General features: G+C 43.7%; 1 protein-coding gene across 1 annotated transcript; it reads right to left on the bottom strand.

Moving 5' to 3' along the window:
* Window positions 1–422: 422 nt before the first annotated feature.
* On the bottom strand, window positions 423–11,059 carry ca5a (carbonic anhydrase Va). The gene is made up of 7 exons (XM_062547301.1): window positions 10,620–11,059; window positions 6,978–7,175; window positions 6,675–6,793; window positions 5,005–5,100; window positions 4,761–4,823; window positions 4,217–4,375; window positions 423–2,402 (listed from the first exon to the last, which is right to left on the bottom strand). The coding sequence occupies exons 1-7, from the start codon at window positions 10,759–10,761 to the stop codon at window positions 2,250–2,252; spliced, it is 930 nt and encodes a 309-aa protein (XP_062403285.1). The 5' UTR covers window positions 10,762–11,059; the 3' UTR covers window positions 423–2,249.
* Between the last annotated feature and the right edge of the window lie 2,111 nt (window positions 11,060–13,170).

The following is a 13,170-nucleotide window of genomic DNA, read 5'->3' as shown; positions in this document are numbered from 1 at the left end:
CCCTGTGTGTGTGTGTGTGTGTGTGTGTGTGTATGAGAGAAAGAGAGAGAGATGAGCAGGTGGGATGATACAGCCGCCTCTTCCTTTATACAGCTGTTTGCACAGCCAGCTCCAGCCTTCAGCTCAGGTTAGCATCAGACTGCTCCCCCCGTCAAGCTGAGTGTGTGTGAACAAGAGTGCGCATATGAGTGTGAGAGTGTGTGAGAGAGTGTGTGAGTGTGTGAGTGTGTGTGTGTGACAGTGTGAGGGGCTGGATGGGGTGGGGCCAGATGGCAAAGGGCCAGTTTCTTTAGCAGCGCTGTGGTCACTGATCCTAAAGCCAATAAGACAACCATCCTCCCTGGAGCGCTCCCATGAACCCCACCCCCCTCTCCCCCTCTCTTTCTCTCCCTCAGCTCTACCCCCCCCCCCTCCCTCTCCTATACGCCCCCTTCCTGCTGCTCTCCGAGCCTGGCGCCCACCACACCCCCTCTGAATGGATGAGGAACCGGCTGCCGCCACCATCTGAACAGAAAATGTGGAAATCCAACAAGAACGGAAACCAAACAGAAACAACCCCCGTGACCTCTTCCATCAAAGCCCTTTCCTTTCCTAGTGAATATTATTGTACACACACAGAGAGAGAGAGTGAGAGAAAAAAAACTGGCCTGGAATGCAGGGTGTTGCGGAGTATAATCCTCCCAACTGGTCCCTCGTGAGTCCGTTTACACTTGTCCTCAAAGTCACACATGAGGTAAGTCTACACCTCTGACCCTAAAGCTTAAACCCCTAAACCCCTAAACCCCTAAACTCTAAACTCTAAACAAGCCTCAGCCTCAGCTATGCTATGCCCTGGCAGATGGAGTAGTGTTCCTGGATGCATGGAGCAACGCTGCCCCTGCTGGTCATAAGTTGTAATTACAGCAGAGACACCAGATGGATGTTGCTCCAGTGCTCTGACGGGTGAACGAGCCGTCACTTCACTGGAGGGAGAGGCACGGTGAGTGGAGCGAATGCACATAACATTCCAGAAGGAAGAAGAAAAGCACCACCACTAGTGCACACGCACGCGCACACACACACACACACACACAGTCTGTACACGTTAATGTAACACAGACTGCACACACAGGCAGGGCACAACACCAGCACCAGCCAAGCCTCTGTCGCATTGGGATCAATAAGTGGTGCACTCTCAACCACCCAAATCTGATCTAAAACTGATCACACACACACACACACACACACACACACACACACACACACACACACACACACACACACACACACACACACACACACACACACACACACACACACACACACACACACACACACACACACACACACACACACACACACACACACACACACACACACACACACACACACACACACACACGCGCAGTATTGACTGATGAGAGAGATAGACAGAGAGCTAGTTGTGTAAAGGCAATGAGGGGACTTTTCTGCAGGCATCACATGATGAACTAAGCACTGTTGATTGTGCATTAATTGTAGTAATATGCATGTGTGTGTAAGAGATACAGAGAGAGAATGTGTGTATGTGTTGTGTGTCCATGTAATCTTTGTGTGTGTGTGTGTGTGTGTGTGTGTGTGTGCGTGCTTCACCGATCACTCTTGTGCACTCAACAGCTTCAGTAGAGTATGTGAGTGAGTGGGCGAGCATGTAAAGGGCATAGATGTGGAGATATCATTAGAAAAGGCTGCAAGTGCTGGAAGCTGCCAATAGTATTGTAAGTGTCATTAAAAAAAATGTCATTAAAAAATGCTGTTTGATTTGATTGAGGCAACTTAAAGGGTGACTGTATGTGTGTAGTCCAGCACACTAGAGGGCGCTATAACTCTGCTACAGGCTACAAGGTGCCCCCTTTCAAGTGCACAACTCACACAAACATACATAGAGATAAGTTTGCCAGGAGTCCTTGTAAGTAAGTGCTAAAAGCATTCAGAACTCACATGACTGAAGCTACTGATAAAAGTATATTCTAGCGAATGCCAATTCCTATTCCTAAGCCACTACAATCCTAAAAACCATTAAGAACTATTAAAACAGTTTCAAAGCCTGTGAAACGTCACAGGCAAATCTTCTTGAGGTCTGATGGCAGAATGTCCTGGTCATGACACCAATAAGAGCCACTGGAGTGATGGGCTGCCTTCTTGATATGCTGACAGGTGATTGGTCGGAAGGGACGTCTCGCAAACAAAGTCCTCACGGGATTGGACAGCAAATCCATGGGCGGGGGCTTTTAGTGGGCATGGGGGTCCCCGTGGTGGAAGGGGTCGAAGGATGAGCGGACGCTACGGCCGCACAGAGGCTGCTGCACCCGGAAGTTATTCACCATACTCCTCTGGACCTCCTCCTCCGCCGACGTAAACAGTAGACTACGGAACACAGCCAACTGCAGGAAAAGGAGGGAGGGAGAGGGGGAGAAGGGAGAAAGGGAGAGAAGGAGAGTTAAAGGTCGGCACATAAAGATATACAAACAGGAAAAGGGGAAGGGGGGAAAGAGAGAGAGAGATAAAAGGTGTTTACGAATAGTAATAAGGGGACAGAGAGAGAGTGAAAAGAGAGAAGGAGAGAGAGAAATAATGTTAGGTCCAAACAGTAAAAAGGGAAAGAGAGGGAGGGAGAAAGGGGGGGAAAGAGAGCGAGAGAGAGAGAGAATGAGTGGTCAATAAGAGGTGGAAAAAAGTTGCTGGACAGCTTTCAGCCAGTAGTCTCTGGTTTCTGACCCATCAACTGCTCCCTCCCCTTTCCTGGTTGCCATAGCGCTGGGGAACATTCTGTCCTGTTGACAGAGCCCCCTGTGGTCCCACTGGACAAACAGGATCAAATCTGACCACACCACCTCCTAGCAACACCACGATCACGCAGTGAACAACTTACTACATAATTCACTTAACACTTAATTAATACTACATGAATGTTCAATAAACACTCTCCAGCACACAAAAACACGTATTTTGTCATTTCTCAAACTAGCAACAGCTGACTGCCAAATGGCTGCATTTTTGTCAACGATGCAATTAACCACTGTATATATTCTCTCATTTCCTGTCCTTTCCTCTGACACAGTTAAGTTTCAAACAAACATAATTCACATTTATTCATTTAACAGATGGTTTTATCCAAAATGATTTACATATTTCAATTACATTACAAGGGGTCCTCAGAGCAACTCAAGGTTAAGTTCCTTGCTCAAGGACAAAATGGTGGAAGCCAGGTATTGAACCAACAACTTTAAAGGCTACTGCATGCTAGCCTAGCTCAGCTCATCATTACCTGGAGAGCTCACGTCAATCACAACAGCATAGCCTTCCCTCACACTAGGAGAGCATGACTGTTACCGTGGAGACCTGAGTTCAAGGCCACGTGGGTGTGACTGTGCGGTGTTCTACCCCCAACAAACACCCTCTCTTTCCATTATCTCTGACAGCACAGAATGTACCGTCTCAAGAAAAGTGTGCGTGTGTGTGTGTGTGTGTGTGTGTGTGTGTGTGTGTGTGTGTGTGTGTGTGTGAATGTGTCTGTTTATCTCTCTGTGTGTGTGTGTGTGTGTGTGTGTGTGTGTATGTGCTTGTCTATGTGTGAATGTGTCTGTTTATCTGTGTGTGTGTGTGTGTTTCAAAGGGACCAGCTCACCTATTCTACTGAGCTCATGAGAAAGACTATACTCCCTTGTGATTACAGCCAATGAATGCCTGAGTGCCTAATTACTTCATTAAGAGCAGGGTGGAGGCCAGTTCATATTCACCCCATTGTACCACAGGACTATAGCGCCCTGCATAGAGGAGTTTGAGATGTAAACAGAAAGGCTCAATGAATAACAACTTACTGAACCGCATTGAGATAACTCTTGACCTAAAACCCTGACTGAAGCTACGGTCAAACTCAAACCATCTCATGTGAATGAATCTCTTCAGTTAAGCAGGTGAAACAAGATTGGAGCCATTCAGACTAACAAATGCGCAGTTTGGAAACACAAAATGACACAGCCCTAACGAAAAAGCACAGCATTCTGGGACAACATATTGTAGTAATCTCACAGTATTTGGGGACTTACTACAGAAGTGCTAGAACACTGTATCGGAACACTACAGAAGGCAAGAATATCAGAGGCGTTGCAGAATATCTTTTATCAGTTATTTTTCGCGACGGGCCGAGGCTTCGGTGGTCTCTGTCTCGGACGCCAGCGGTTCCGATTAAGTTTACCTGGTCATGGCTGACTTCGATTGGCTGCTTCAAGAGCATCCAGGTGACCGCTTCCGTAAGCGGGGGGGTAGTCAGTGACCCGGCGTAGGTCCAGTAGTCCTGCGTGTTCTCCGGCAGCAAGCAAGCGGGATCAAAGCGGCCAAATTCCACAACACTGTCCTGAGGAGACATCACACACACACACACACACACACAGTAAGCTCAATAATGATATATAGCAATGAAGAGGTGCATTAGAGTAGACTAATAAACTTGCGGAACTTAAACTCACTTAAATTCAAGACTTACTCTCACATATCGAATATGCACAAACACAAAAGATAGTATGCTCTCTTTGCACTGTTAGAACAACAGATTCCTTTTAAGCTTAACTTAAGAATGATTCCTTTTATACTGGGCTATAGATAAGCTATTCAAATAAAATATATTTCATAATACTGTTGATCTCTCTCTCTATTTCTCTCTCTCTCTCTCTCTCTCTCTCTCACACACACACACACACACACACACATAATTACACACACACACACACTCTTCGACTCACCTTGTGCCTGACAGCGGGTAGAGCGTCCACAAGTTTCTGCAGGCCTTCATGCCTCTTCCCTAACTGTGAAGAGAAAAATCACATCTTTAGCTCTTTAGAGAGAGTAGAGAGTGGAGAGGAGAGGAGAGGAGAAGAGAAGAAAGGAGAAGAGGAAAGGAAAAGAGGAGGGGAGTGAGGAGAGGACCAGTCTAGAGGAGAAGAGAGAGGAGGAGAGGAGAGGACCAGTCTAAGGGAAGAGACGCACCTTGAGGAAGACTCCAAGGACACCAAGGCCGTTCTCCTCCATCACTGCCTCCTCAAACAGACTGTACTTGTCAGCGTTCCAGTGGACCAGGTGAAGCTGTGAAGATAGACCAATGGTCACCATATGTTTAGGGTTACCCTATACACTGATGTGGTCATGTTCAGTGCGTACTGTATACTGTTCCCACGGTCCATTTCCCCATTCTAAACTGATGGCAAATCTCAAAGCAATAAGGAACAAGGAACAACTGTTGAAAGCTGAGAAAGACAAAAAGGCTTTAACACACACACACACACACACACACTCTGACTCCTGATGTAATCTACAATGAGTTTCTAAAGAACAATGGTCTCTAAGGAACAAAAGGAGACGATCACTCAGATCACTCCAAGCTCTACGTGACTCTAACTTGCTCTACCACCCTGTACTCCCCCAGTCCTTCACGACTGCTTCTGAAAGCCCCATTGTCTGGACACCAAGTTCAGCCCTTTTGCGCAAATAGAGATCGTTTACAACATCAAGTCTTGGTGAAATATAAAACGTTGCCCATACACAAAGATACCAACACACACGCACACACACACTCACAGGCGCACACACACACTCACAGGCACACCCACCCACACACCCACCCACACACAGCCTCTAATATTACATAACTAATGAAGGTGTGCGTTATTAAAATAGAATCCCACGCCATCAGGCCGCAGTGACAGAAGAGATGATGCAGAATGTGTTGCGCAGTCGCTGGCAGGCACACACACACACGGACACAGAGAGCATGCAGTACATTCCAGGTGATTTATAAATGGCGTCGTCTACGTCTAGAGGTCATAGAGCTTCACTGTCCTTGGCACAGGGCTGCCCCCTCATGCCACACAAACTTCTCATGCCACACACACTTCTAATCATTCCCACTTACCACTTGCACACACACGCACAGCAATTCAAAGCACACTTGCTAACGGTCAGTGTGATCTTGCTCCATTCAAACTTCTCTGACCACTCCACTTCTTGAGCTTTGCTATGTGTGATAACCTGGACCCCACTGACAATATACTGAGTGTGACTCATGGCACCTCTCATCACACACACACACACACACACACACACACACACACACACACACACACACACACACACACACACACACACACACACACACACACACACACACACACACACACACACACACACACACACACACACACACACACACACGTTCTAATCTAGCCTATAACATACACACACATTCTAATCTAGCCTATAACATTTGGGTGGGCTGTTAGAAAAGTTTGATGGGCAACACACTAAAGGTCAAAATGGATAAAAAATTTAAATAGACAAAAAAAAACATAAACACAAAAAATAAACACAAAAACATTGGTAGGCTACTACCTAGCACGAGTTGCTGCAGCCAACAGAGCAACTAGGCATCTTTAAAATCATGCCTAGCGTAGCACTGTAGCTGCCTCACTGCTCAACGCCTACTCATCTACAGTGAAAGCTGGATGCCCAACTGAAAACAAAGTCCACACACAAAAAAAATACATATTGACTTGTTTGGGTGGGCAAAACACAATGCTTTGGTGGGCATAGGCCTGACCCCTGTCTCCAGCGAGTCCTGACAAACACAGGCACACTCACACAGACACACACACAAACACTACCTCTGCAGGAAACAGCCGTCGGTCGATGGAGTGCTCAGACCCCCAAGCATTGGACTCGCCCCAGTGGAAATGGAATTGGCAGAGTCTAAACTGGTCTTCTAATGGTCCTCCCTTAATAGCTGAAAGCAGAAGTTGAGAGAAACCTCAATAAACCCTCAGTGTGCACTCTTACAAGCCAAGAAAGCCTTTTATAAGTATTGACACATTTGATATTGATATAATACAATATATCAGTAACTAAGGTGAAGATGAATCAGATGGACATAATGGTCTTATAAGGGAGAGTTCAGTTGATATCCTCACTTGATCTGTCGCTCGTGTCGTCATATTCAACTATGAACGAGTAACCGTTATTCCAGATTTGTTGGCAGGTCCGTGGGTCGTAGTTCATCTCCAGCGGCTTGAGTTGCCGATCTTGCTGCGTCTTGCGCACCGCTATATCGATGGGCGATTGGCGGTCTCCTCCGGGGACAGCCAGCGGACTCTGCCAGATCGGGTGCACTGTAAGAAAGACACATAGCAAGGGTTAAACCATCTACGACGACGCATGGACATATATAGGCAAGGACCACGCTGCTTAAAACAAAGACAAATAATATGTGGTAGGCTACGCTGGTTTACTACTTTAAAACAGGATGCGTAAAACATAACTCACGTTTCGTTAACTCAGCGGCCTCCAAAGCAGATGAACACATGTTTAAAAGCAAAAATAATGTCAAACTAAATGAACCTCACGGCAAGGCTACTTCGGACAATCTGTCCTTCCTTGACAGTCTCCAAACGGTTATGGTCGGAAAAAATGAATTACTTCCTCCTGTCTTAACATCATTGAGAAGAACTGCGCTCAAGAAACTGACAGTTGGAATGTGGGTAGCCGCCGTCACAGCTGGACTCAAACTTGGAGATTTAACGATCGTAGTTTAATATCACATACTCCTGAAAGGTTCTTTCTTTGCTTAAAAATGCTCAAGTCTGCACCTTACAAGCAAATCGCCTACCGCCACGGAACGCAAAACTTGAAGAAAGTGCCATAAAGTAATGACTCGACATCACGTGGATGACTTCCTATTGATTCAGAGAGCTGTTTCAGGAAAATTATACGAGATGAAATTGATACTATGAAGAGAACGAGCCAACCTACTATTCTCTTAAAAGAAGCTGTTTTTCAAGTTGTGCTTCTTCCTGTGTAGCCTTCATGTGAGCGCTAAATGTGCTGACAGAGCATCAGGAACTAGACTTGAAGTGAAGTCAAGTGTTGGATTCTCTATTATAATCTCTGTCTGTCCATTTAGAGGATAGGGTTTGTGCATTTGATTTTTGAGTGTGTGTGTGTGTGTGTGTGTGTGTGTGTTCACTTGCTTTAAGCAGTCTGGTGTAGCCTCAGCATCTCTATTAGCCTAAGGTATGTCTCCACCAAGGACAACATTTCCCAGTCTTGACCTACCTCATCTGGCCACCATTTTTATATATATATATATATATATATATATATATATATATATATATATATATATATATATATAAAAGAAAGAAAGAAAAAGAAAAGACTAGTAAAAGTATAAACAGTGATTCAACTTTACTCGAGTAAAAGTAACAAAGTAGACTAGGCTCTGAAATGTAGGCCTATTTAAAGTATAAAAGTAAAAAATATCCTAGCCTTCTTGAAAGACTATTTTACCAGTTGGTTCTGTTAAAAGAAGCAGACTGTAGCCTACAATGATAATCCAATTTAGCAAATGTAATTCCTTAACAAATACTGCCCCTAAGGCATTTCATTAAAACAAGCAAGCGTGTTGCCTTTTACCAAGCCCAAGAAGAACTTCTTTGAGGTAAGCTAGCTGGCAGAATATGCCTAGCAGGCAAATGTCAGAATGTTTTCCCACACATTTTTAAAGAGGAAAAGCAAATAAAGAATGTGATGTTTTGTTTTCCATTATCATGTTGTTTTGGTACTGACCCCTAGGGGGCACCCCTACAGTCACAAAGTCAACCATGTCCCATCAAATCAGTTCAAATCCTTGATGTTAGAAAAGCACAGGATGATCTCAAATAAAACTTGCCTCAAATGCAAAGTCTCAAAAATGAAGTTGCCCATTAAAATCTACTGAACAGATGGGTCTGATTTCACTTGTAACTAGAAATAACATTTCCATACAGTTAAATAAAATAACAGGCTTACAAATGTGTATGCAACAATCATTTCTTTCACATTAAACAAAAAAGTAGGCAAAAGACCAAGAAATGTGCTTCACATAGAAGATGAAAAAACAACAATTCTTGGCTTTTGTACAATATCATTTCTGTCATTTTATTTATTCAACCTTCAGTTATTCTCAAAAGTTCATTGAGGGTAGTCCAGTCAGTGATGTTCAATAATTTAACAAACATATTCAACTGGATACGGATAAAATCATCAAGTAGTCCTATGTAGGCCCTACTGATAGCTTTTTTGCCTTTTCTTGCCTGACAAGATGCAGTCTGGATCATACATTTCAGAATCAGAATAATTCAAATTAGATAGGCTAACACTACAATATTCTTAGTCATTACATATAATGATGATAATTAATGAACTGATAAGTCAATAGGCTACAATGAACAGTCATGTCCAATTGTGATGGCAGAAGGACACACCTGTCACCAGGTAGCCTACACTAGTATGCAGGTTGAGCTATTTTTGGCGAGAGCTCCCTCTCTAGAGTCACCATATATTTATATTTTCTGTTGTTGAAAATAGCAAACGTCTCCTGACTTATCCCCCCTAGCCTACACAATGAAAATGTTTTTGTTTTTGTTGGAGGTAGCAACAGGCAAAAATGATCTCCAAAGAGCTATAGTCTCGCTAGCGGGGTTTACCCAGTCTACTGCGAGGTAATGTTTCACGATTATTGTGAGATTTGTCGGACCGCCATTCCTGAAGTTGCATCAGTTGATCTAATTGGCTTTGTAACTTTAGGTGAAAATCTTGCATAGTGTACCTTTAAGGTTCAAACCTAACATGCAGTTGAAGTAACTGAAGTAATGAACGACATCACATGACCAGCACATCTGACTAAACTTGTTGGTCCTGTCAGGAGGGATTAGAAAACACACACACACACACACACACACACACACACAAACACACACACACACACGCCACTCCTTAGTACATATGTTTTTCTTCTCTGTTCAAAAGGCAGGACAACACATTCTCCATTCACTGACAAGACCTGTCAAGCAGACGGCATGCCAGCTCTCTTTCTCTCATCAACCAGCCCGCCTCCACACGCCAGTGTTTCCGTAGGCCTGCCATTGACTGTGCCAAGTTATTTTGGGTTACTACCAACGGATCGAACCCACCAAACCAGTGCCAGGTGTGGCTTCAAACCTTTGCCCAACTAAAAAAAAATCCTGCTAAGAATGTATAAGGTTTCAAGTTGTCAGATGTAGTCTATTGCATTGTGTAGGGAAACATTAACTGAAATTGTGACAGTACACCTTTTCAATAGGACATTTTGTACATTACTCATGCAGTGTGTGATAAAACATCATGTGGTGCTTGCTTGTTCTTTCCCAAAATGATAATCTTTAGTCTAGCACACCCGGAAGCTGCCAACCACAACACCAGTAAGCACCCCCACTCTGTGGAGCGTACACACAAGATATTAGAGTTAAATACCATAAACGAGGACGAGAACTAGCTAAATACAGAAAACACAAAAACAAACGTTTGAAAAGGCAATATAACATAAAGGCGACGCCTTCATTTCTTATCATTAAGTTTGGGTTTGGCACAATATGCCCTACATTCGAGGTGATTGCCTAAATGGGGTTCGGTGGCTGTAACGTTAGCTCCCCCTGACCTATCGTGCCTGACCAAACACGGTTGCTTACTCGTTAGATGAGACAACTCCACACATTTTCAATACGTACAGTTTAAAGGCAGCAAATTCAAACACTTACTTTGAGAGAGTACATATTTGCTCGAGCACACTGTTAAGCTGCATCTCCGAACAGGAATCCAGCGATGGTCTCGCAGCTCTTTGCGGAGCCGTCTCTGAAGCTGACGGCCAAGCGGAGTTAGAATTGCAGATAGAGTGACCATGCTGTTTCCAGACAGCTGTTCGTAGCCTACAATGCAGCTTTTCTCTTGTCGGTCCCCTTTTAGACTGCCACTTACGGGTGTGACACTTCTGTTGAGGCGATGATGGCTCTTGTCTTTGAATCAGTTTCCTCGATGTGCTTACGCTACCGTCATCCGTACCTATGTTTTGAAAACTAGCACATTCTGTTATACACTACCCTGAGCTGCGGCTAGATGGCTAACAAGTGAATACGTAGTCAACGATGTCTTCGCTGATTGGCGGGACCAAGAATAACAAGCAAAAAAAATCACCGGGAATGACTTTTGATGACTTCTAGAGACTGGTACGACTGTAGTGTACAAGGTTATGCTCAGGATATTTAAATGTCCTGAGGGACTCGAAACGGCCTCTGTGACTCGATTGATGTTGGTGGCAAGGGTGGGGGTCTGCAGAAGTAGCCAATCAAATTCGCCTCATGAGGGGCGGCTCGATGAACTTCCTCTTACGCACACATTTACATATTAAGTCTAATCCACATGGAGAGAGCGTCTCATCATTTTTATGAACTCAACTCAGACGGTTAAAGTATTATCATTTAAAAAAACCCTCAACCATTTAAAGTATTATCACTGTGTAACTATTTACATTTGATACGTCCATGTAGGCTAGTAGTAGGCCTAGGCTTAAATCATCTTTGACTCATGCAATCGTTAACAGATAGCTGTACTGTAACTTCTGCTCGTGAAAGGATGCGCAGTTCTATTTTGCTAATACACAGCGCCAAATCGGTCAAAGTTCAGTGAACTCTCCCCACCGACAGATCAGCTGCATCTGGGCACATAAACAGTTGTTCTGTGGACTCTGCCCACATAGCGTGTGCGTATTTTGTTTTTTTACTGGGCTTGTTTTTGTCATGCAATATGACATCATTACTGTCTTCCCCCCCTTTTTTTTCTCCCAAAGAACAAAGTAACCCACGGCATCATCATGGCACTCGTTGGCAGCATCTGGAATAAATCGTCTACACACTAGATGGAGCTGAAACAGACACCACATGGGAGGTTTGCTAGAAGGAAACCTCTGCTCTCAAGAAATAATAAAGCTCCCAATTCTTTTAAAGGCCTTCTGAAGGTCCTTTCTCTGGACAGGTGTGTCTAAAATAGAAGTGTCTGTCTGGTCACAATCCAAATAGTCATGTTTGGAGGAAAGCCACTGTATACCAAGAACAAACCCATTCTCAACATACAGTGAAGCATGATGGAAATGTGGAGCTGTTTTTCTGCCTCTGGACCTGAACGACTACATATCATCCAGGAAATCATGAATTCTCAGGCCAATCAACAAATTATTGATCTGATCTGATCCTCATGTCAGTCGGGGAGATAACGCTAGGGAGGAAATAGATTTTACAACAAGACAATTACCCTATGAGCATTCGAGCAAAATGACCAAGGAATGGAATGGCTTGAGATAAAGAGAATTCATACACTGGATTGGCCTGGTCAAAGTCCAGACCTCAATTTAGTAGAAATGTTTTGGCTAGATCTGAGGCGGACACTACATGCCAGATGTCCCTCCAACTTCTCTGGAAGTTCTGCAAGGAGTAGGCAAAAATCCGAAGAACCAGATGTGAGACACTGGTTAATGGGTAGGCTACAGAAGACGTTTGGTTGAAGTGGTTGCAAAAGGCGTTGCTGCAAGAAATTAACTACATGGGTTCACATACTTTTGCAAATGTTATATTTTGAGTTTTTGTGAACTAAACCACTTTAGTTGAATATATAATGAGGGTTCACAAACCTTCAAGCAGCAACTGTAAATGTAATATCACACACATAACCTGTACTACTGTACTACTCACAAAAAGTCAGGGATATTCAGCTTTCGGGTGGAATTTCAGGATGAACCTTAAATCCACTATAACATTCACAGGTGAACTTAATGTGACCTTCTCTAAACTTTTGAATGAGCATGTCTGACAGCTCAATGTTTCAGTACTTTCTGTACTAATTTCACCCAAAAGCCAGCTTTTACTGATTTTTATCCACAACTTTTTGTGAGTATATCCAATTTTGTCCAAAAAAAGAGAGGATAGTTTAGTGCCAGTTACCAACAACTGAAATTTCCAAGGAGAGGAATTTGTTTGCCAAAGTCATGATAAAGCAGTTATCTGCTGCCTGTTTTAAGACTCAAGTCCAAACCCGGGCAAACACCTACAGGAGGCTATTATGGTTGTGCTCGGAACAATTATATCTGTTTTTGGAAGAGAAGTGCAAAAATAACTATATTTTTAGGACCAGAAACACATTTGTGCCACTGAAATATGAACAATGAGAGTACAGACATATTAACACAACATTTAGGGTAGAAGAATACAGACCAGCCTTACATAATCAACTGACGTAATGTTACTTATATCTTTTTGGCTG

The sequence above is a fragment of the Sardina pilchardus genome, chromosome 10, assembly GCF_963854185.1.
Source record: "Sardina pilchardus chromosome 10, fSarPil1.1, whole genome shotgun sequence".
NCBI classification, from domain to species: Eukaryota; Metazoa; Chordata; class Actinopteri; order Clupeiformes; family Clupeidae; genus Sardina; species Sardina pilchardus.
The sequence above is the reverse complement of the archived record's forward strand: the minus strand, read 5'-3'. Positions and strand labels throughout refer to the sequence as shown.

Coding starts and splice junctions, on each gene's coding strand:
- ca5a (XM_062547301.1), bottom strand. CDS start 10,761: ATGGTCACTCTATCTGCAATTCTAACTCCGCTTGGCCGTCAGCTTCAG. Junction 6,794..6,977: donor CGACACGAGCGACAGATCAA/GTGAGGATATCA, acceptor TTCTGCTTTCAG/CTATTAAGGGAGGACCATTA. Junction 5,101..6,674: donor GACGGCTGTTTCCTGCAGAG/GTAGTGTTTGTG, acceptor CTATCTTCACAG/CTTCACCTGGTCCACTGGAA.